Here is a 25092-nt window from a genome sequence, read left to right on the forward strand (position 1 = left end):
AGTAGCATCTCCTCATCTCCTAACAAGTGTCCAGGCTCTTCCCCTACTTTCTCCCTCCCTCTCCCAAATCGGGGTCCTGAAAAGATGGACTTTGCCTGGGTGGGAGTACTGGGGGGGGCGTGAGGGAGTCATAAGTAGCACTTACTCCATCACCTGCTTTCTAGAATGTGCGGTGCCCTTCCCCCATTTTATGCTGCGCAGGGCAAGGGGAAATGGCGCACCTAGTGGTGAGTCCTCAGAATTGGAGAAGGGAGTATTGGGAAGAGGATGACGTCAAGAGAAGGTGGTGTTACCTCTGGAGCCCTGCAACAGGGCCTAAATAAAACAAGAGTATTCTACCAGCAGGACCCTAAATGTGGAAAGATAGTTAATTTGGAGACTCCTATCCTAGGTGTCGGTCTGATCACCAAGCTCAGCTGCTGCCGTTTTTTTTTTCCTGACTCTCCTAACTTTTCATCTGTTTGTTCATAGGCCTGCTTTAAGGCTGTTCAATTCTGCAAGAAAGGAAAAGAGGAGGAGGAGGAGACTGGCTCAAATCTCTGGAGGTTGGTGAGAGGGTGGGGTGGGAGGCAGCTACTGAGGAAGAGCATGGTAGGTGGCTTTGGGCTTTGCTCCAAGTGGGTGCAAGACCGTGTTTACTTCTCTCTGCTAGACTTGCACACTGCCATAGCATCCTTTGTTTCTTCTGGCCAGAGATATTAGGAATGTTGAGGTAGGTGTAGATTGGGCCCTGATGGATGATCCAAGAGCTGGGACCAGGAGTCAGGGAACTTTAGACAGATAGGACCCTTAAACTGAAAGAGAGCTGTTTGTTTTGGGCCAGGGTGTATCATATCTGTTGAGCACTCAGACTCCATTCTCTCCTGTATGTTTGTCTGTAGGACCCCCTGCAGTTGGCTGTGGGGCATAACACCACTTGAGCAAAGAAAGGAGAGGGAAATTGCACCACATCAGTGAAGGTTGGTATGGGCGTGGGTTCACTTTTGGGTGGGGTAGTGGAGACCAACCACTACTGGTGGGGTCCAGGAGTGATTAGGATCTGGTGAGAGGCTTTTCTGCCTCTCTATGGATAACACACTTTCCATCTCACCCATACTTATTTTGCAGCAGGCAAGAGAAACATATTTTCTTATACCTGAGCTGTCCCATTTATCATTCAATACTAGTCTCTCTGTGTAAGTCTCTGCATGAGGTGACACAGTTGGATGAGACTCAATCCCCCATTTCGTTCTCTCTCCCTAGATCCACCTCCAGTGGCAGCTCTGGTGGTGCTGGAGTTGCTGCTGACCACCACCCTCAACAGGTCCGCACCCACCCAGGAATCATCCATCCTCCCCCAGCTTGGTTGTGCCTCTTCTCCACTGTATCTATATTATTGACTAAGACTTTGCTTGGGTCAGAACCTGTTTGACTGCTAGATTGGCAGTTTACTTTAATTTTTGTTCCAGTGTTATAGCCTAAATTGCTGAAAGATCTTAGTGTGAAGATACCATTCTTTGACAGATCTGTGCCTAAGGCTGAGACTTGGATAGTATATAACTGTACTTTGTCTAACTTTTACCATGACTGGGGCAGAGATTGAGCCTGGTACCCAGGCTATGCCTGAAAAGAAGTCTGGGGAAGATGTTTTAGGCATGGCTGAGATAGAGAATGAAGTTCCTTTGGTGGTCCGACCCAAGGTTAGGATACCTGCCCAGATGATGACTGGAGCAAGGCCAAAAACAAAGACCAAGCTCATGCCTGGAGCAAGGTCCAAAATGGAATCCAGTATAGCAGTTGGGCTACATACTAAGGGTAAAACTAAGGTAAACCTTGGGTCAAGATTCAAAGATGATGTTAAAGCCTGGATCCAGAAACCATTTGGGGCTGAGCCCATGTCAAAGACAGATGGAATGTCCCAAAACAATGCCAAAGACTCCCCATTTGTCAGTACTGATTCTGGGTTGGTTACTAAAACTAAGTGCCTGTCTGTGGGTAGAGAACTGGATTATATGGACATTGACAACTTTCCTAGAAAGAAGACTCATTCTCAAGTGGGATTCCAGTCTTCATTTGGGTTAGAAGAGGTAACCAATATTGGGTCCTGGTGCTCTCCAGGTCCTATATCCAAACAAGAGGCCTCTCAGAATTCCAATTTTAAATGGGTAGACAGATCTATGAATTCCTGGTTCTGCAGTGGAGATGAAGTCAATACCAAATTTCATCCTAGGAACAGGATGAAAGCCAGTACCAGGTCCAGGCACATGGCCAAACAAGAGGTAGATATCATGTCTAGGCGCAAAAACAAGCAGGAGTTTTATATTGTGTCTAGTTCTGGTTCTGAGGATGAGTCTGTTAAGACCTCCTGGTTCTGGGACAAAGAAAAGACTAATTCTTGGTACAGGTACAGGTCCAGGGAGGAGACCAATGCCAGGTCCTGGTTCAGGTCTAAGAAAGAATTCTATGTTGAATCCAGTTCTGGGTCTGATTGTGAAAATAATATGAAGACCTTGTTCTGGGCTGGAGAAGAGGCCAAATCCAGGTCCAAACACAGAGCTAGGAATGAGGCCAGTAAGAGGGTCAGGCACAATGCTAGGCGAGAACCTAGCATCAACATCATGTCTGCATCTTTAGATGTAATAAAAAAAGAGTCTTGGTTCTGGAATGAAGAAAAGGATAATTCATTTTTAAGGTCCAAAACCAAGAAAGAGTCCAGGGCCAGAGCACTGGCAAAGGGAGAAGCCAAAACCAAGGCCAGAGCCAGGGCCAAGCGAGAAGCCATGTCAGAGGAGGAGGTCTTCATTGGAACCTGGTTTTGGGATACAGATGAGCCCAGTATGATGGATGGGGCCAGTGTCAAATCCAGTCCACAAGTGGAGGATGAGTCTATTTTTGGGACTTGGTTCTGGACTAATGAAGACACTAATGTGGAGACTGAGGCCAGCTGTAAATCCAGACCTAGGGTTGAGGAGGAGCTTGCTGGTAATTCCTATTTTGAGGCTGGGGAAAAAAAGACCAGTATGGAAATTGAGGCAGAGGCCATCTCTGAATCTGTACTAGCAGCTAATGATGAAGAGGCCATTGTTGGTTCCTGGTTTTGGGCTAGTGAAGAAGCTAAACTGGAACCTGAGGAAGAGACAATTTTTGGGCCTTGGTTCTGGGGTATTGATGAGCCCAGGGTGGAATCTGGTGTTGGCATGAGCTCTGAGTCCAGGCCAACATCTGGGGAAGAAGTCATTGATCCCTGGTTCTGGGCTGGAGAAGTCAACATAGAAGCTGGGGTTGGAGAAGAGACCAGGTCAGAATCAGAAGAAGAGGCAGTATTTGTGTCCTGGTTTTGGTCTGAAAACCAGACCCATATGGATTCTGGGGCTGAAGCTAGTTGTGATATTATGCCAGCGACTAAAGAGGAGGAAGACGAGGATGAGCCTATATTTGGTTCCTGGTTCTGGGCTGGAATAGATGCTTGTGTGGAGGCTGAAGTCAACAGCAAGTCTATGCTGGAGGATGAGGATGAAGCCGTTATATCATCTTGGTTTGGGGCCAGAGAAGAGGCCAGTGTGAAGTATGGGGCTGGTGGCAGATACAAATTTATGGCAGAAGCAGAGGATACTGATAATAAGTCTTGCTTCTGGGCAGAAGAAGAACCCTGTGTGTATCCTTCCAACAGAGGAAGTTGGAAGTCTAGACCTGAGGAGGAGCAGGACACTGTTGATTCATGGTTCTGGTCTAGAAAATATTCAAGACCAGAAGCCGGTATAGGGTCCTGGTTGTGGGCTGCAGGAGAGGGCAGTATAGATCATGAGACTGGAGAAGAGTCCAAGTTACTTACTGAAGAGGAGACCACGATCAAGTCCTGGTTCTGGAAAGAAGAAGAAGCCATTATAGATGCTACCGACAGAAAGGAGTTCAGTTCAGTAGCTGAGGAGGAAGATATTATTGGTTCTTGGTTCTGGGCTGGGGAAGAGGATAGGCTTGAGGCACCAGCTGAGGCACGAGAAGAGAACAGGCTAGCACTTGAGGATGAACCTATGGTTGGGTCCTGGTTTTGGGCCAAGGAAGAGGCCATTAGAGAAGCTGAACTTTGTGGCAAATACAGTTCCAACACTAATGAAGAGGAAGTCATTGTTGGGTCCTGGTTCTGGGAAGAGACGGCAGTGGAGACAGGGGACATCCTGTTACAGGAGTCCAAGCCTGAGGAGGAAATCAGTGTTAGGTCCTGTTTCTGGACTGAAGAAGCCATTGTAGAGACTGGGTCTCAGGCAGTAGAAGAAATGAGTTCGAAGACTGAAGAGGAGACCATTTTTGGGTCCTGGTTCTGGGCTGGAAAAGAATTCAATAGAGAATCAGGAATATGCTATGTGCCTAAGCCAGAGGATGATGAAGAGATGATTGTTGAGTCTTGGTTCTGGGCTGGAGACAAGGCTATTAAGGAAACTGGAACTGTGACCTCCTGTGAGTTCATGCCAGAAAATGAGGAAGGGGCACTTTTTGGGTCTTGTCCTGAATCTAAAGAGGAGGTGAATAATAGTACTGGCGATGAAACCAACTACGAGTCTGGGACATTAGCTGATGAAGATGAGGACATAGTGGGGTCCTGGTTCTGGGCAGGAGATGAGGCCCAATTTGAATCAAATCCAACCCCTGTGTTCAGGGCCATTTGCAAGCCTAGGTATTCCATTGAGCAGGAACCTGATCCTTCACGCAGACCCCAGACCTGGGAAGAGGTCACTGTTCAGTTTAAGCCTGGTCCATGGTCTAGGATTGGCTTTTCATCCTTAAGCCCCTCTAGATTTCCAAAAGAAGCAGCATCTCTATTCTTTGAAATGTTTGGGGGAAAGCCAAAGCATGTGGAACTTAGCCCAGAAGGGGAAGAGCAGGAATCTTTACATCAGCCTGAACCTGAATTCCCATTTCAGTATGATCCCTCCTACCGGTCTGTGCGGGAAATTCGAGAGCATCTTAGGGCCAGGGAGAGTGCAGAGCCTGAGAATTGGTCCTGCAGCTGTATACAGTGTGAGCTTAGAATTGGTTCTGAAGAGTTTGAAGAACTTCTTTTATTAATGGACAAAATTCGAGATCCTTTTATTCATGAAATATCTAAAATTGCAATGGGTATGAGAAGTGCTTCTCAATTTACCCGTGATTTCATTCGGGATTCAGGCATTGTCTCACTTATTGAAACCTTACTCAATTATCCATCCTCCCGAGTTAGGACAAGGTTTTTGGAAAACATGATTCACATGGCTCCGCCTTATCCAAATCTAAACATGATTCAGACATATGTATGTCAAGTGTGTGAGGAAACTCTTTCTTATGGTATAGATTCCCTTGAGCAGCTGTCTGGATTAAGGATGATTGAACATCTCACTATTACTACTGACTATCATGAACTGGTTGCCAATTATATGCCTGGGTTTCTTTGCTTACTAGCTACAGGCAATACTGCAACAAGGTTTCATATTTTGAAAATACTACTGAATTTGTCTGAAAATCTTGTCATGACAAAAGACCTACTTAGTGCTGGAACAATGTCAGAATTTATGGGTATCTTTAACAGGGAAGAGACAAATGACAATATTCAAATTGTTCTTGAAATGTTTGAGAATATCAGTAACAATATCAAGAAAGATGCAGTGTTTGCTGATGATGATATCAATCTTGATCCACTTATTTCTGCATTCCACGAAGCTGAGAAATTTGCTAAAGAATTAGAAAGGAAAATAAACCATCAAAATGACGCTGAAGCTGATCAAGAAAAATCATATGAATAATCACTTGCCTCTGATTGTCCTTATGTTCCTGAATTATGATCCTTGGGTAATGTTTTCCTTTTCACAGTTGGTTCTGTGTTGTAGTGTACATCTTTAACTTTACCCAACCCTGTGTGTAATCTGGAACATTTTTCTCATGCCAAATGAATATTAAAACTGAAAACACATTTGTTGATATTTGTCTTGTTGAGATTGTGATATTTAGTATTTGAGCTTATAATGAACTGAGCCATCATAAATAAGCTACTCTTCTGATCATTGTTCTAATATATAGATATCTATTAGAGTCTTGTTTGTGTTTCAATAAAGTTCTGTGTAAAAGTTAGCAGAAATCATCCTTTCACTTGAACTTAAAATAGAGATGAAAAGATGACACATTACTATCCATGTACAGGTAATTAATGTATGAATGATATGCTCATTGTAAAAGCTTTTTCTCAGCTTGAATCCCAAAGGCTTGCTTCAGAGAAAAGAAGCCACTTAAGTTGGACCCTAAAGTGTAGCAAAGAGGTTGGTGACATGAGGAAAAACATGGAGTTAGAAAAATTTCCTGTGGAAGTGAGGTATCTATCTGCCTGGATTGGGTCGGAGGAGTATATTGAGGAATTATAGAGGATGAGATAAATTTTAAAGAGCTGAGAAGTTGGATTTTTCTCCTCAAAGAACATCTTTTTCTTCAGTGCTATCTAAGGGTAAAATATAGCCAGGAAAGCACACAGATCTAATTCAGTCAGGAAGATGATTCAGTCATGATGGCGCCAATGGCGAATGTTAAGGCAATATCATATAGCTATTAAAAGTGATGATGTAGCCTGATGTGGTGGTGCACAACCTATAATCCCAGTGACTGAGGAGGCTGAGGCAGGGGGTTGCAAGTTTGAGGCCAGCCTCAGCAATTTAGCAAGACTGTCTCAAAATATAGAAGGACTGGTGATGTAGCTCAGTGGTAAAGCATCCCTGGGTTCACTTCTCAGTACCAAAACAAAAAAAAGTTTTGATGTATATAGACTTTTAAATGAACTAAGAGAAAACCTGATACTTTCCATAATTTGTAGAAGAGGTGTGTTATACTTGGAAAGAGTGATCTCATTTAAAAAAATAGATATAAATGGACTAAATTTAGGCAAGATTTTATTACTTGATAACGGAAAATTCTACAATGATTCCAGACATATCAAAGGAATAGAAAAGAATGAGAGACTATAATTTCAGAACTGGCTTGCCAAATAAAAATTCAAAATTATCATAAGGGAATAAATTATAAAGTTATCAGTTTCTTAGCTTATTCCACAATGATTTTTACATTCAAAATCAAGAAGTTTGTAACATGTTCAGACAGCAACAAGAATCAGTGATAAATTTGATTGGAGAGAAGGTCCAAGGATGAGGAGAGTTATACAAAATGTTTTCTTTCATGAAAAGAACTAGACAGTAAGCCTGTTAGTTTTTCTTAGGGCACAAGATGCTTTTTCCACCTGACTATAGTATATGAAGGTTAATAGAAGTAGCACAAAGTGCCAGTTTAGCATCCCTTTGCAAATCACAAATATTAACAGAAGTCATCCTGGTAGTGGAAATCGGAGTCTGAATGCTTCACCAATCACAATTTTTCAAAACAGGTTGGTCATGGTTGCACACACCTGTGATCCCAGCAACTTGGGAGACAGGAGGACTGCAAGTTCCAGGCCAGCCTCAGTAACTTAGTGAGGCCCTAAGCAATTTAGTGAGTCTTCCTCTCTCACCTACTTCCCGTACATGTGTGTGCATGTGTGTGTGTGTGTATGTGTGTATGATTTTTCAAAAGAGATTGTGTGTATGTGTGAGAGAGACAGGGGAAGAGAAGGAGAGTGCTTTCATTTGTTGCCCAAACAACACAAAACACTAAAATTCAGTCCATCTCCCAAATCCTCCTGCAATACTTCTCACTGGCTGAATGCTGCTACAGAAGAAAGGCCCAAGCCTAGAGCCAGAAGCTGGTTCCTAATCCACCCTTCCTTCTAGTTCTCTATCTTTTCCAGGGTTAGGAGCTTTCTATCAAGTAGAGCAACCCCAGAGTCAGAAGATTCTGATGTTCAAGCTGCAGGGTTGCTGCAGCTGAGCTCACTGAGTGGTCATGTGTGGCAGACAGTAGGTCATGTGACCAGGCTGCTGCTTGAGCAGGCAGACAGGCATGTTTACTTGCATGAAGAAGGGACTGGAAGGACATACCATTTTCAATTGAGACAGGTGGGACAACTGGTGGAATGTTTGGGTGGATAGGCAGATGTCTGCATGTTGCATTAGTTTGAAAATTTAGTTTCTCATGCAACCAGAAACAATCCCTTAACCAACTACAAGCATCTTAGTCAGGTCTGTCTTTTGTCCAGGAGCTCAAGAAGTGGGGAGTCATCCTGCAGGAAGCATCCGTGAGAGAAGCCGCAGTTGCTATTGGAGGTGGGTGCAAGGCCAGGGAATGGCATTCTTGGGAGGTGGTGACTGAGACTAGATTCCAGTCTTTGAAATGCCTCCAGCCCTCCCACTTCTTTCTACCTCTGAAAACCGTCTTCCTCTACCTGTAGCTCCCCACTCAACATTGCATGACTGTGTTTCTGTGTATGAATGGGGGAGTTATGAATGGAACCCAGAGAGAAGAAACAGTGACGTGACAATTCATGAAGAGCCAGCTCAAAACTGGGAGAGGGAGTACAATAAGAGGGAACACATCTGCCTTTTGCTGTAGAGTTCCAGCTTGCTGGAGGTGCAAGAGAAGAATCAACTTTAATCTGCACCAGGGTGGGAGGGGCAGACACAGCCTCAAGGGAAGGCAACTTATATACTTTGGGTTCTCCACATAGATTTCTTTCTTTCTTTTAATGTGGTGTTGGGGATCGAACCCAGGGCTTTGTGCATGTGAGGCAAGCACTCTACCAACTGGGCTATATCCCCAGCCCTCTCCACATAGATTTCTCATTGAGGTACTGCAAGCTCTCACTTCCCAAGATGATTTCTGGACAGCAGCATCCCAGGAGTCTTCCTTAGATGTCAGGTTTTAAAAAGGCCCAGTCCCACCATACCATCAACAGCTCTCTCAACTGATGACACAGGGTTACTGCTTCATTAGATGCTCCCTGTCCCTAAAGCCCTGGGTCTCAGAAGAGAGTCTTTCTGGAAACCACCTATAGAAACTACTTTGTGGCCAGGAATGATGGTGCATGGCTATAATCCTGGCAGCTCAGGAGGTTGAAAAAAGAGGATGACAAGTTCAAGGTCAGCTTCAGCAGCTTAGCCAGACCCTGTCTCAAAATTTAAAAAAAAATTCAAAGGGGGCCTCAGTAGTTAAGAACTCCTGAGTTAAATTCCTAGTACAAAAAAGAAAGAAAAGGGAAAAAAAACTACTTTGTGAATTGTCTCACAGATTTACCTCTGTAGACCTTTTGCTGTCTTCCTTGCTTTTGTTTTATTGCCAATGCTTTAGACTTACTGATTTGCACTTATTTTGGTGGCATCCTCTTGGTGCTAATCCTTTTTTGTCATACCTCAGCTCTACAAGACAGCCACAGGTGCAAGAGAAGAATCAACTTAGCCAGACCCTGTCTCAAAATAAAAATTCCAAAGTCCTTTAGAAAAATAGACTTACAAAAAATAAATTCTTCCAGGGCTGGGGTTGTGGCTCAGTGGTAGAGCGCTTGCCTACCATGCATGAGGCACTGGGTTCAAACCTTACCACCACATAAAAATAAAATATAGTGTCCAACTAAAAAAAATAAATATTTACAAATAAATAAAAAATAAATTCTTCCAATATCATGAAACTCTCTATATTTTTGTGCATTTTATGGTTTTGAAGTTTTAAGTTTATTGATATTTTTCTGTTTTCTATTTCATTGATTTCTGCTCTTCTATGTATTTATTTTCTTCTGTTTACCTGGTTACTGAATTATTCTGTGAGACCTTTCTTCTTTTCTAAGATAGGCATTTTAGTACTGTAAATTTCCCTCTACTATTGTTTTAGATACATCCTCAAATTTTGCTGTGTTGTGTTTTCATTTATCTTTAATTGAAATCACTCCCACATTTCTCTTTTGGTTTCTCCTTTGATCCAAGAGTTATTTAGAAGTAAGCTGTGTAGTTCCTATGTATTGGGATTTTTTCTGATTATTGATTTCCTATTTAGTTCCATTGTGATCAGATAACATGCTTTATATGACTTGAATTCTTTAAATTAATTGAGACTTCACTTATAGCCCAGAATATGGTTTATCTTAGTAAATATTTCATGTATACTTGAAGAGAACATGCATTCTTCTGTTGTAGATTGTTCTACAATTATCAATTATGTTCAGTTGGTTCATAATGTTTTTATGTCTTCTATTATATATCTCTATGTATTTTGGCTCAACTTGTTTTAGAAAGAAGAGTGCAGAAATCTCTGACTATAATTGTGGATATGTCTATCTACAGTTGTGAATATACCTTTCTCATTGGAGTTGTATCAGAATATTTTGTTACTGCTTTTTAATATACCTCATTCAAATTACCATATTTTTCATTCTTCATCATGAATGAAATTGGTATACAATTTTGTGGTTTTATACTGTAGTTTCTCATCTCTTTTTGTTATGTTAGCTTCATTAATTGATTTTGGGTAGCTTTTGTTATGTTTCTAGTGTAAAGAACAGTTTTGATAAGAGAAGTTGACTATATCTTTTTTGTGTGTGTGTGGTGCTGGAGATTGAACCCAGGGCTTTGTGCATGTGAGGCAAACACTCTACCAACTGAGCTATATCCCCAGCCCAGGAAGTTGTCTATATCTTAAAGATACCCTTGAGTTTATCTCTAAAAAATTTTGTACATGATGGCTTTTAGAATAACTCCTACATTACATAACCCTTTACAAATAAAAATTGACTTTTCACAGACATTATCTGTCACAGCTTATTTATATAGTTCCTTGTTCTTTCTCATTTTTCCTTGCACTCCACTGGTCAACCCTAGTTTCACATAATCTCTGCCTGTCCAAGCCTGTCCATCTGTTAGTCAGGTTTCTACCACTGTGATAAAATATCTGAGGTAAACACCTATAAAATGGTATATATTTGTTTTGGCTCATAGTTTCAGGGATTTCAATCCATGGTGACCTGGTCCCATTGCTTTTGGGCCTGTGCCATGATAGTGTGCATCATGGTGGGGAATTCATGGTAGAGCAAAACTTCTCACCTCATGGTATCCAGGAAGCAAAAAGAAGAGGCCATAATCCCAATATTCCCTTCAAGGTGATACCCCTAATCACTTAACTTCCTTCCACTAGGCCCACCTTCTAAAGGTTCTACCACCTTCCAATAGTGCTACAGGCTGGCATCAAGATTATAATGCATAAACCTTTGTGGTACTTCACATCCAAACTATCACACTATCCTTCCATATTTTCTGGAAGTCCATCTACCCTCTTCATGGTGATACTCCTGATCCTTCTTATCAACTTTGTGAACTCTAACTTCTTTTGAGCCCACCTCTTAATCTGTGATTGTATATTTTTACTCCAGTGATGACTTGTTCTATTTGATTAGACAGGCATTCAGATGTCTTTGTGTTCTACCCTAACATTCCTGATCCTTTCTTCTCTTTGATCTTCATGTATCCTTGGTTTAGGTGTTCAGTGCTGATCCAGGTCAGTGGTCATGCCTACTCAAGAATCAAGGAAGAAATTCTTCCTTTGGGATAATGCTATAAGATGTATAGTTTGTCTTAGAAAGTGACAATGATCTTGTGTAAGTGTATGTTCTTTGTATATATTATTAATTTTAAATTATTTACTCATGGAATTAGATAATGTGATATTGCATTTTTATTTTTATATTGTTGATGGGATTAATGTATTTTTAAGTGTTTATCATAAGTCAAATTTTCTTTGTAAGTTTGTTTCTATTTGCCTTTTAGATATTCTTGGTTTAGAGGTTGTTCAAAGTTCAAGAAAACCTCTTGGATTTCTGTGCATGCAGAAGCCTATAAATAATCTAAAAGTTTTTTGAAAGATGAATAATTTGGAAGTTGGGCAGAAATTCAAAATTTTTATCAATCCATGGCTATTAAAACAGTAGAACTTATTCAGGATTCAGAAAAAGATAAACAAAATACAAATAGAAACAGCATATGTGGAGATTTATATTAGGGTGAGAATTCATGGAGAAAAGTGAAATATTCAGTGTACCAACCATCTTCAATACTACCCATAGGCTTACTGATTGACTAGCAGGAGTTATGGGACTTGATATATAGTTCTAGTCACAGATGTGATTTATTAAGAGTGAAGGAATACAAAGCCAAATTAGTAAAGGGAAAAATGCATCAAGACCAGAAGAAACTAGGCTTAAGTTTCCAAAATTCCTTTTCCAGTGTGGAGTCCCACAAGATAGATTTAATTCTTCCAACAGGGAGTTGTAACATGTCTGAAATGTTGTCTGTGAAGGAACCTCATTAGATAATTAATGACCTTTGTTGTGGTACTGGGGATGGAACCCAGGGCCTTTGCATATGCTAGGCAAGTACTCTACCACTTAGGTACATACTCATTCAATGCCCAAGATTTTTACTGGGAACTTTTTACATAGGTGTCTTCTGCCTAGCACGTACCCAAATTCCAGAATCCCAAAAAGAAAGAAGTCATTTAGCATACAGTTTGCACAGAAAGTTTAGGCTAAGTGATCCATTCTAATCAGTTCTAAGAATGGTGAGAATTCTCCCTTAATCTGAGTTCCTAGATTTCAGCTAAGGGCTAGTCTGGCAAGCAGGACTTTCAGAGGAGAGCAGTCTCAGGCCTACTATGTTAACTCTTTTTTGCACATTCAGTTAATTGTGTTGGAATATTTAGCTAATCATTTAAGAAAACAAGTTAGATCCCATTACACACTAACAAATTCCAGGAAGAGTAGATGTCTTAATAAATGTTTTAATATGTGGGAGAAGAGAAACAAATACTAATTTCTAGGGCTTGTGGCATGTAGAGGAAGCAAATGGATACATTCCACATGATAGAAATATCATATTAAATATTTCCTCCTCCAAAATTTCTCATATCATCTTTGTAATATATAGCATCATCTTCACATGTGTTTCTGAGACAACTGCTCTGTGGTGTTATAAAAACACCATTTGTTTATTACATTTTTTAATAAGCATCTGGTTTCTCTGAGATTTTACATCAATAACTTGTATGCATGGTTGAATACTTCAGTTTATCATTTCATCTTATCTTTAATATCCTATCCATCAGATTTATTGATGGTGGGGGACATCGATATTCTCATATCAGCCTGTATATGAGAAGTATGTGTTTGTGTTGCCAGGTGTGCTGGGTGTTCTTGAAGTCTTCCCTGATACTAACCAATACTTTGATGGCTTTAAAAAAGTACACCACATCTGGCTTTCAACCATATTAGTTCAGAATCACTGTTTCTTTATAACAGTAAAACAAGATCCACCTATATGGTGAAAGTTCAAGTATAACAAGATCTCAAGAATTAGAAAATCCAGAAAATTAGTTTATTAATTTATTAGAAGAAATAATAACATCAAAAGAATTAAAATTAAAATAGTGTCCAGTTGATCTTTTATTGTATACAGACCCAGAAGAAATTAAAATTAGAAAGCCAAGTAATTAATTTGGATTGACATATAAATACTTTGTATATTAATTTATACATTATTTTTGAAGTTATTTTTAAATGAAAGTAGCAGTCATCCCATGTACATTATGATACAAGCTTCTTGTGTCATAGTGGACTGATAATGAACAGTTTGCCACTTACAGGAAAAGAGTCCATGTATTCACTTTGAGAGGGAGCATTGCTTTATGGGATATTTGGAAAAAAATATGAACCCTTCACAGGAAAGCAAATAATTCCATTTAGAAATCTACCAGCTCCAAAAGAGAAAGAAAAAAGAAAGGAAATACACCAGGTGTGATGATAGTCCCAATTCATTAGAGAGGAGTCATAAAAGTATACAGACTCATTTCAGAAACAGTAAAAAAGTAACATTTTGAAATAGAAGAGAGTGGGACAAAATAGTCCAGAAATTTTGTGGCAACAAGATAATTCTTTATAGGAAATAAACTCAGAATTCTGCCCAAATCATACACCTAGTAAAATCAAATGGGATGAACTTTTAAAAAATTCTTTTTCCCTTTGTTACAAAAGAAATTCACATTTTTATAAAAAAGTTATTAGCATGCTCAAGTTCTTCCTACATATGACAACAAAAGGGAAAATATAAGAGACTAAGTGATTTGGTGGCATAAAAATGTCTGTGTATAACAATAAGTATGATAAATTGTTAATATACATCTTATAAAATAGCTTTCTAAATCAATCAAAACCTATATGTCGAAAAATTTTAAAGTGGTTTCCAAGGCCATGTTACGGTTTGGATGTAAGATGTCCCCCATAAACTCACGTGTAAGATAATGCAAGAAGGTTCAGAGAAGAAATGATTGGGTTATTAAGAGTCTTAACCCAATCAGTGAATTAATCCCCTGATAGGGATTAACTGAATGGTAATGTTGAACATTTTTTCATATATTTGTTGATTAATTGTATATCTTCTGAGAAGTGTCTGTATAGTTCCTTAGCCCATTTGTTGATTAGTTTTTTTTTTTTTTTTGGTGTTAAGTTTTTGAGTTCTCTATATATCCTGGAAATTAGTGCTCTATCTGATGTTTGTGTAAGAAAGATGTTCTCCTGCTCTGTGGGTTCTCTCTTCATTATTGATTGTTTCCTTTGCTGAGGAGAAGCTTTTTAGTTTGAATCCATCCCATTAGTTGATTCTTGATTTTATTTCTTACACTATGTGTGTCTGGTTAATCCAACTTGATGAAGATTTGGGCCTACTTTTTCTTGTATTAGGTGCAGGGTCTCTGGTTTCCTAAGTCCTTGATCTACTTTGAGCTGAGTTTTGTGCATGGTGAGAGATAGTGGTTTAATTGCATTTTGCTACATATGGATTTCCAGTTTCCCCAGCACCATTTGTTGAAGAGGTTATCTTTTCTCCAATGTATGTTTTTGGTGCCTTTGTCTAGTATGAGCTAACTGTATTTATGTGGGTTTGTCTCTGTGTCTTATATTCTGTACCATTGATCTACATGTCTATTTTGGTGCCAATACCATGCCATTTTTGTTATTATAGCACTTTAGTATGGTTTAAGGTCTGGTATTGTGGTGCCTCCTGCTTCACTCTTCTTGCTAAGGATTGCTTTGGCTATTCTGGGTGTCTTATTTTTCCAAATGAACTTCATGATTGATTTTTCTATTTCTAAGAGGAATGTTGTTGGGATTTTAATTGGAGTTGCATTTAATCTGTAAAACATTTTTGATAGGATGGCCAGCTTGACAATATTAATTCTTTGTTTGCTTTAGTTGCCTGTATTTTGGGGGTCAAGAAATTGAATTGCCAAAGCCAATGACAGAGATTTTTTTCTTATGCTTCTAGGAGTTTCATTCAGCTTTTAAGTTTTTAACCCATTTTGAGTTGATTTTTGTGTATGGTATATGACATGAGTCCAAACTAATTCTTTTTCATGTGAATTTCTAGTTTTCCCAGCAGTACTTACTGAAGAGAAATCTTTTTCCCTTTATATATTATTGGTATCTTTTCCAACATTGGTTAACCAAATATGCTTGGGCTGATTTATCGACTCTCTATTCTGTCCCATTGGTCTTTGTACCTATTTTTGTGTCAGTACAATATTTATAGTTTATTTTAGCTTTCTTGTGTATCTTGAAGTTAGATAGTGTGATGCCTCTGGCTTTTTTTCCACCTTGATTGCTTTGGCTATTTGGAGTCTTCTGTGGTTCCACAGGAAATTTAGGATTGTTTTTTTTCCATTCATATGAAAAATGCCAATGGGATTTTTATGGGGATTGTTTTGAATCTAAATTATCACTTTGTTAATAAGGGCATTTTAACAGTATTCATTCTCCCCACTCATGAACATGAGATATTTTATAATTTATTGTGCCATCTTCAGTTCTGTAATACATCATAGTTTTCAGTGTACAGATCTTTCATTTCCTTGGTTAAATTTATTCCTAAATATATATTTTCTTTTGATACTATTGCAAATGTTATTATATCAGTTTCTTTTTAGGCTAGGTAATTGTTAGTATATAGATATGCAAATGATTTTTATATTGACTTTTGTATCATGCAACAGTACTGAATTCATTTACTGGTTCTGAGAGTACTTTGGTGGAATTTTTTTTACTTTTTATATAAGATAATGTCATCAGCAATCAGAGATAAACTCACTATTTTTTTTTCAAATGTAGAGCCCTGTATATTTTGTTTAATTTCTGTTGCTAGGATTTCTAGTACTATGCTGAGTAGAGGTGGTAAACATGGATATCCTTGACTTGTTACAGATGTTAGAATGTTGAAACATCTTTGTGTCTTTGAGATAAATCCCATCATGGTTAGATGTTTCAACATATGCAAATCAATAACTATTTATAAAATCAACACAATGGTAAAAATCATATGATTATATAAAAAGCATTTTAGTAAAATTCAACATCCCTTCCTCATTAAAGCTCTGACTAATTAGGCATAGAAGAAATGTACTTTAACATAGTAAATGGTATATATGACAAACCCATAGCCAACATTTATATTTAATGGGGAAAATCTGAAATCTTTTCCCCTCAAATGTGAGACAACACAAGGACATTCTCACTTACTGCTTTCATTCAATAGAGCACTAAAAGTTTTAGCCAGAGCAATTGGTCACGAGAAAGAAATCAAAGTCATACTAGGAAGTTGAATTATCCTGTTTGCAGATGATATGATTCTATATGTAGAAAAAACTGAAGAGTCCACCCAAAAGGCTATTTGAACTGATAAATGAATTCAGTGAAGTTGCTGAATAGAAAATCAACAAATAATAATCAATGATAGTATTATTATAAACCAATGATGAACCTGCTAAGAAAGAAATATCCGGTTTTCCCAGCATCATTTGTTAAAAAAGCTGTCTTCTCCGATATATGTTTTTGGCAACTTTGTTGAGTATCAGGTGACTGTATCTATATGAGTTTGTCTCTGTGGTTTCTATGGCTTCTGTTTTATTCCATTGATCTTCATGTCCGTTTTGATGTCCATACCATGCTGGTTTTGTTACTATAACTCTGTACTATAAGATCAGTTTTGTAGTGCCTCCAGCCTTGCTTTTCTTACTCAGTATTGCTTTGGCTATCCTTATTCTGTGAAGAATGTCATTGGTTTTTTGATGGGGATCACATTGAATCTGTATATCACTTTTGATGATATGGTCATTTTGATAATATTAGTTCTGCCTATCCAAGAACATGGGCAGTCTTTCCATCCTCTGTGATCTTCAATTTTTCTTCAATGTTCTTTAGTTTGCATTGTAGCAATCTTTCACTTCCATGCTTAGAATTACTTTCAAATATTTTATTTTTGAAGTTATTGTGATGAATTTTTAAATTATTTCTTATTGCCCGATTCCCTGTTGGATTATGGTAAAGCTATTGATGTTAATGTAGATTGTATATCTTGCTACTTTGCTGAATTTGTTTATCAGCTCTAGAAGTTTTTTGGTGGGTTTTTTGGGGGGTCTTCTACATATAGGATTATGTCATCAGCAAACAGATAATTTGAGTTCTTTTTTTTCCTGTTTATATTCCTTTAATTTCCTTCTTTTGCTTAATTGCTCTGGCTAGGGTTTAAAGAACTATATTGACTGGGAGTGGTGAGAGTGAACATCCTCATCTTATCCTCATTTTAGAGGAAATTCTTTCCTCTAAATGGAAATTCTTCACTCAACATGACGTTAATTTTATGTTTGTTAGATATAGCCTTTATAATGTTAATGCACATTCCTTCTATCCCTAGATTGTTCAGCATTTTTAGCATGTATAGTTGCTGGATTTTGTTAAAGGCTTTTTTGTAACTATTAAGATGATAATGTGAGTTTTGTACTTGATGCTATTTACATGCAGGATTACATTTATTGATTTGTATATGTTGAACCAACCTTATCTCTCTGGGGTAAAACCAAATTGATAGTGGTATAAAATTGGTTTTTTTGCTGCTGTAACTAAAAGACCTAACCAACACAACTATAGAGGAGGAAAGGTTTATTGAGGGCTCATGGTTTCAGAGATCTTGGTCCATAGAAGGCTAGCTGCATTCCTTGGGGCTCCAGGTGAGGCTGAACATCATGGAGGGAGAGTGTGGTGGAAGGAAGCAGCTCACATCATGGTGATGAGGAAGCAGACAGAGAGAGACTCTACTTGCCAGATACAAATATATACCCCCAAACCATGCTCACAACTAACCACTTCCTTCAGCCACACCCCACCTCTCTCCAATCACCACTCAGTTAATCCTATCAGGGACTAATTAACTGATTAGGTTAAGGCTGTAACCCCATGATTTCTCCTCTAAACCTCTTCCATTGTCTCACATGTGAGCTTTTGGGGGACACCACATCTAAACCATAACAGCAATCTTCTAATGTGGTTTTGAATGCAGATTGCTAATATTTTTTAATGATTTTTGCATTATCAGGGATATTGGTCTGTAATTTTCTTTCTTTGTTATATCTTTCTAGTTTTGGTATCAGGGTGACTGGCTTGATAGAATAAATTTGGAATTGTTTTTTTCCTTTCTATTTCATGGAATAATTTGAGGAAGTTTGGCATTAGTTCTTTTTTACAGGTCTAGTTGAACTCAGGTGAGAATCCATATGGTCCTGGGTTTCTCTTTGTTGGCAGGCTTTTAATTACTGTTTCAATGTCATTACTTGATATTGGTCTGTTTAGGCTTTCTGTATATTCATGGTTCAATCTGGGCAGAATATTTGTGTCTAGAAATTTGTCAATGTCTTCTAGATTTTCCAGTTTGTTGTAATATAAATTTTCAAAATAATTTTTTTTTTTGGTGCTGGAGATTGAACTCAGGGGTCATTGAGCCACATCCCTAGCCATATTTTGTATTTTATTTAGAGACAGGGTCTCACTGAGTTGCTTAGTGCCTCAGAGTTGCTGAGGCTGGCTTTGACCTCATGATTCTCCTATCTCAGTCTCCCAAGCCTCTGGAATTACAGGTGTGCATCACTGTACCTGGCTTAAAATAATTTCTAATGATCCTCTGGATTTCAGAAATGTCAGTAGTGGTATCTATTTTTTCATTCTAATTTTGTTGATTTGGATCTTCTGTATCTTACATTCTGTTAATCTAGTTAAGGATTTAAAAATCCTGTTTTACGGGGTAAAAATGGGAGTTCATAACCCACTTGAATCAAAATGTGAAATATGATATATCAAGAACTATGTAATGTTTTGAACAACCAACAATAAAAATAAAAAATAAATAAAAATCCTGTTTTATCTTTTCAAAAAACCAAATCTCTTTTTTTTGTTAAGTTAATCCTTTGTATTGATTTTTTTTCTTGACTTCATTAATTTTGTGTCTGATCTTAATTCTTTCCTGCCTTATACTGATTTTGGAATTAGATTGTTCTTGCTTTTCTAGGGCCTTTAGGTGTCACTTTGCATTATTTATTTGGAATCATTTTTTTTTAAATATAGACAATCAATGCTATAAACTTTCCTCTTAGTACAGTGGTAGAGCGCTTGCCTAGCATGTGTGAGGCACTGGGTTTGATCGTCAGCACCACATAAAAATAAATAAAAATAAATGTCCATCAACAACTAAAAAAAAATTTTAAAAAAAAAGCCTTCGTACTATCCTAGAGATTGTGATATATTGTATCTCTCTTCTCATTTGTTTCTAAGATTTTTTTATTTCTTTCCTGATTTCTTCTGTGACTCATTCCTCATTCAAAAGCATTCAATCTCCATATGTTACTCTTTTCTGTTTTTATTTTGTTATTAACTTCTAATTTGATTTATTTATGACCTGATAGGATGCAAGAAATCATCTCTTTTTTAAAAATTTGCTGAGACTTGCTCTTTGTCCTAAAGTATGACCTATTTTAGGGAAGGTTCCACATGCAACTTAGAAGACGGTGAATTCAGTTATCAGTGGATGGACTATTCTATAATGTCCATTAGGTATATTTGATTAATAATATATATATATTTTGGTACTGGGATTGAACCCAGGGGTACTTAACCACTGAGCTATATCTCCAGCCATTTTTATATTTTATTTATAGACAGGGTCTCACTAACTTTCTCAGGGCCTTACTACATTGCTGAGGCTGGCTCTGAATTCCTGATCCTCCTGAGCTATTGGGATTACAGGTGTGTGTCACCATGTCCAGCCGATTGACAGTATTTTTTAGTTCTGAAGGGTCATTACTTAGTTTTTGTCTGGTTGGGATCTATCTATTGGTGAAAGAGGTGTGATGATATCACCCAGTATTATTTTATTGAGGTCTAATTGAGTTTTATATTGAGAAGGTTTTGTTTTATGTACATAGGTTCACTGATGTTTAGGGTATAAATATTTACAATCATTATTTCTTGTTGTCAAATGATTTCCTTAACCAAAATGAAGTGACTTTTTTTTTTGCCTGTTCTGATTAATTTTGGCTTTACATCTACTTTGTTTGATAACAAAGTCATTACTCCTGCTTGCTTTCTGTCTCAGTTTGCTTGGTATATTTTTTCCTATTCTTTCATCCTCAGCCTGTGGATGTCTTTGTCTGTAAGGTGAGTCTTTTGTAAACAATATATGCTTGTTCCACTCTGCCAAGCTATATCTTTTCACTGGATAGTTTAAACCATTTACATTCAGTGTTATTATACAGCTGATTTTGTATTTTCTTCCATTTTGATTTATTTCTAATGTTTAATTGAGACTTGATTCACCTTTAATTATTTTTTCATGAAATTCATTTATAAGCTGGCTCTGATGTTTATTTTTCATTTCTTTTCCGTGTATCATTTGAGTGTATTTTGTAGTAGTGGCTTAATAGTTATGAATTCTTTGACATTTTGCTTATCATGAAAGGTTTTTATTCCATTTTTAATTCTGAAGGGTAGCTTTGCTGGAAATAACAATCTTGGTTGGCATGTGTTACTTTCAGGTCTTGGCATATGCTATTCTAAACTCTTCTAGATTTTAGAGTCTGGGTTGAGAAATCAGTAGAAAGTACAATTTGTTTAACTCTAAATGTGACCTGTAATTTTTCTCTTGGGACTTTTAAAATTTTATCCCCATTCTGTATATCAGACATTTTAATTGTAATGGTCTTGGAGAGGCTTTTTTTAAAAAATCTTGTCTATTTGGGGTTCTAAATGCCTCTTGTATTTGGATTTCTATCTCATTCCTAAAGTTTGGACATTTTTCTGATATTATTTCATTGAAAAGATTGTGCACACCATTAGTTTGTAACTCAGTACCTTCTTCTACACCAATGACTCTTATATTTGGTCTCTTAATATTATCCCAGATTTATTGAATATTCTAATCTTGGTCTCTTCACATCTTTTCTTTATTGTCAGCTTTATTTTCAAGATTATATACTTTGTCTTCAAGGTGTGAAAATCTGCCTTCTACGTGGAACTAATCTATTGGTGATTCTTTCAACTGAATTTTAACTTTGATTTTTTTGAGTCTTTCATTTCCAGGATTTCTGTTTGGTTCTTTTTCAGAATTTGTCTTTATTGAAATCTCCTTTTACTTCCTGTATTTTCTGTCTTAGTCCATTCCTTACATCTTCTTTTAGATAATTGAACATTTTTACTATAATGTTCTATAATGTACTATAAGAACTTCCTAAGTTCTTTATCTGATATTTCCTCCACTTTAGTTTCTGTGGGAGCTCTTGTTGAAGTCTTTCAGGCTATTTGAAATGGCTTATTCCCTTGTTTTTTATATTGTTTGTATTTCTACCCATCTGATTACCTCTTTTACCTTTATGCAAGGGATTCTTTAGTGAGTATCTTTCTCCAAAGTGGCTCAGGCTGGGCAATTATTTAAGTATTGCTACTCCCACTCAATGAGTATCCACTGCTATGCCTAGTGTCCAGCCTCACTTTGAGAGAAGATAGTAAACATTATTAACTGCAATCACTTCAGAGCAAAGCTATGTACTAATAAACCATAGAGGAAAATGTTCTCCACAATTCTTCTAATCCAAGCATGAATAATATTCTTGAATAGGTTGAAAAATAGTTGTTAAAGATAATAAAATTGCTATTAGATTATTTATAGGTTGAATGGAGAAAAAGAAAAATGAGCAGACAAAGAAATAAAGAGAAAATAAAAACAATACGAACTATAATTTAAAAAAGGAAAAGTGTGTGTGTGGGGGGGACAGTTGAGACAGGAGCAGGTAATGCAAGAGGGAAAAGAGAGGCAAGTGTAAACCTAAGCTTAAAAAAGCAAAGATAAGGAAGAAAAGGTGAGAATGATCCCTGGTCCAACCAAAGCTGTGTGCCACCATATCCCCATGTTCAGTGCCTGCATCCCGCTGCCATTTCCCATGCCCAAGAGAAAGGCTGAAGCATATGCTAAAGGAGATAAAGCCAAGGTGAAGGACAAACCACAGAGAAGATCCCAAGGTTGTCTGATGAACCCACCCCTGCAAAGGAGGGAGAGAAGGTACCCAAACTGATCAGGCATAGAAAGCTGAAGTGCTGGAGATACTAAGTAAAGTATGTGCATTTTTTATATCTGTGGACTTCTTGTGACTGTACAGTTTGAATACTATTTTTATCACGTTTTATAAAAATGCAGAAATTTTTTACTTTGTTTTACTTTTTTTAAAGCTATGTTGTTAGCACACAGAACACTTCATTTTTTTGGGGGGCGGGCCATAGGTCACTGGTAGAATGTCTCCAAAGCTGGATTGCTGTGGGAGAAATCACCTTTCACTGCTAGTTTTGAAAGACTTCCTCTTGGCTCCCAGGAGGAGGGATTCCCTAATGATGGCACACGTAGCCACCTTGGCACAAATGCCTTGTGGTATGAGAAAATTCAAATTTATCTTTATTTCCTCCTCTCCCTCTCTACCATTGGCATAGGCTTAACTCCCCTAAACTCAGACCTGTTAGGACCTGACTTCCAACAATTGGTTTTATCAGTATGTCAGGCAATCTAGACTTTCCCATGACATCATTGAGAAAAGCAAAAGTTCCTTTTCTAGAATGTGGATCTTCAGATTAATAATACTGACATTTTCATTTCATTTCCTGAAGTCAGGACCCACCCAAGAAAGTTGTTAAACAGCATGCTAAATGTGAAATGTCAATCCTCACCCTAAATTTCCCCTATTCAGAGCATCAAATGAAGATTTTATTGGATTTTATAGTGGCTTTATGATTTTGGTAGTCCATCCAAGAAGGGAGCTTGAAAGTTGTTGTATACTATTAATGATTGTCTGCCCATGTCCTGTCTGAAATTCCATGATTGTTTATGAAAATTATCTTTAATAAATCTGGGTAGAGTTTGGCTTAGAAAAAAAAGCAAAGATAAAAAGAATGATTCTAGTTAATGCTTTAAAACATGAGAAGAAATGCAATCAATTGGGTTGAGGACTACAATACTGAATAATAAAGGAACATCTATCAATTCAATACAGAAAGAGTAATATTTAAAATTCAAGTTGAAATTAGAGCTATTTATGATATTCCCTGACAAGCTATTTGAGTTGGGGAGAGTTCTTGTTGAGTCTTCCTGATTTGGATTTCATCAGGATTTGGGACTTAGAAGATGCCTACTATTTCTTGGCTTTACCTCTAATTTTCCCTGGGGGTGGAGGTAGTGATCATAACAGCTTGACTGTGATACAATTCTAGGAGGCTCCCTTCTGTTCTTTGTTTTCCAGGTACCTGATAGTTTTCTGATTGGTCAGAGGAGAAGTCCTTAGTTGTCATCTGTTATTTAGTAGCTCTGTCATTACTTATAAGGGGGTGCAGTCTTATATGACTTCCTGAAGAAAACCTCTGTGTATACAGTGCTGTTGGATCCTATGTGGGCTCACCAGTGTGTATTTTAGAATGTACATAGTATGTTGATCTAAGTTTGAAGTATTGTGGTTCAACACTTCCAGTAATGTGGTGCTGGGTGGCTGGTAGGAGGTATAGAACTGCTGCCCCCTGGAGTGTGAAGATCACACGTTAATGGGCTTGTGCCTTGGCACACTGGGCTGGGCTGGTGTCTGTGGGATGTCCCTCTGTAAGCCTCTTTGTGTGGTGTGTCATATTGAGTATGAGTGAAATTCTCTGCTGGCTGCTTGGGTGGTATTCTCAAGAAATGTCTTCTGTGGGTCTGTGTGTCAGAGAGAAGTGAATTAACTGGCAACTCTGTGTCTCAGCTGTGGACCCTCTGAGAGGTGCTGGGAAACAAGAACTACTTCCCTGATTGATAATGTTTTCTCACCATCCAATGCTTGTTAGATAGCCCAGAGGCTCATGTCTGTATATTTAGAGGGTGCTATATCTGCTGACTGGCTATGTTCCGTGTGAGGGCAGAGAGTGCAGGGTTCAAAGCTTTTCTGGCTTCCATGGAATGTAGAGCATCTACAGCCTCTGCTGCAACTTGTAGTGGCCCTATCTAACCACTTGGTGGCTCTTGGAGACTGTGGAGCCTGTGAATGCAGGCTCTCTGTGGGAAGTCTGGCACTAAAATTCTACCCTGGCTGCAACAGCTCACCAGGGTTTTACCCCATTCCCATGACAGGGTATGGCATCCACTTCCTCACCTTCACCTGAGTTCCTGTGGCCTGCAGCTGTGAATCATTGAGCACCTCTCCCCCTCTGCTCTGGTGCTTGTTTGTAACAGCCATGTCTAACCTCTTGGTGGCTGGCTGCAGGTTATCTGTGGCACAGAAGCCTCCATCTGGCTAATACAGCTCACCGGGGTTTTACTTTTAAACACAATAGAGGTAGGGAATCAGGGGTAGGTGTCATTTGGTTTGTCTTCACCTGAACTCCTGTGGTGGCTGTGGGGAATGATGGACTGAAGCTAGCACTCCCCAGGAGTGACTCTTGGGTCAGCTTCACCCCACTTACCTTGTATGAGGTAAAGGGGAAGAGGTTCTGATAATTTATAGCTAATAGCCATCCTTCTATAAGTTCCTTCTAGATCAATTATAAAGTCAACCCTATTTAGAAGTATTCCCTCTGCTTTTTTTAATCTCTTAGTCATAGATGGACACAATATCTTTACTTTGCTTATTTTTATGTGGTTCTGAGGTTCAAACCCAGTGCCCTACATGTGCAAAGTAGGTCCTCTGCCACTGAGCCACAACCCCAGCCCCTCTCTCTGGTTTTATTTGTCACTATCAGTAGGGAGTAGTGATATTGATTTAATTTCTTCTAGGGAGGCTGGTTAGCTATTCACTCTATAAAATGGCTGCCCTGCCTGGCAT

General features: G+C 38.3%; 2 protein-coding genes across 2 annotated transcripts in view; both read left to right on the plus strand.

Moving 5' to 3' along the window:
- Gprasp3 (G protein-coupled receptor associated sorting protein family member 3) overlaps positions 1-25092 on the plus strand; it is a 140532-nt gene that overhangs the window by 33797 nt on the left and 81643 nt on the right. The window lies entirely within an intron of this gene.
- On the plus strand, positions 1295-6002 carry Gprasp1 (G protein-coupled receptor associated sorting protein 1). The gene has a single exon (XM_077107421.1). It carries the CDS (start codon positions 1563-1565, stop codon positions 5751-5753), a length of 4191 nt encoding a protein of 1396 aa, XP_076963536.1. The 5' UTR covers positions 1295-1562; the 3' UTR covers positions 5754-6002.

Source organism: Callospermophilus lateralis, chromosome X (genome assembly GCF_048772815.1).
Source record: "Callospermophilus lateralis isolate mCalLat2 chromosome X, mCalLat2.hap1, whole genome shotgun sequence".
In the NCBI taxonomy this organism is placed as follows: Eukaryota; Metazoa; Chordata; class Mammalia; order Rodentia; family Sciuridae; genus Callospermophilus; species Callospermophilus lateralis.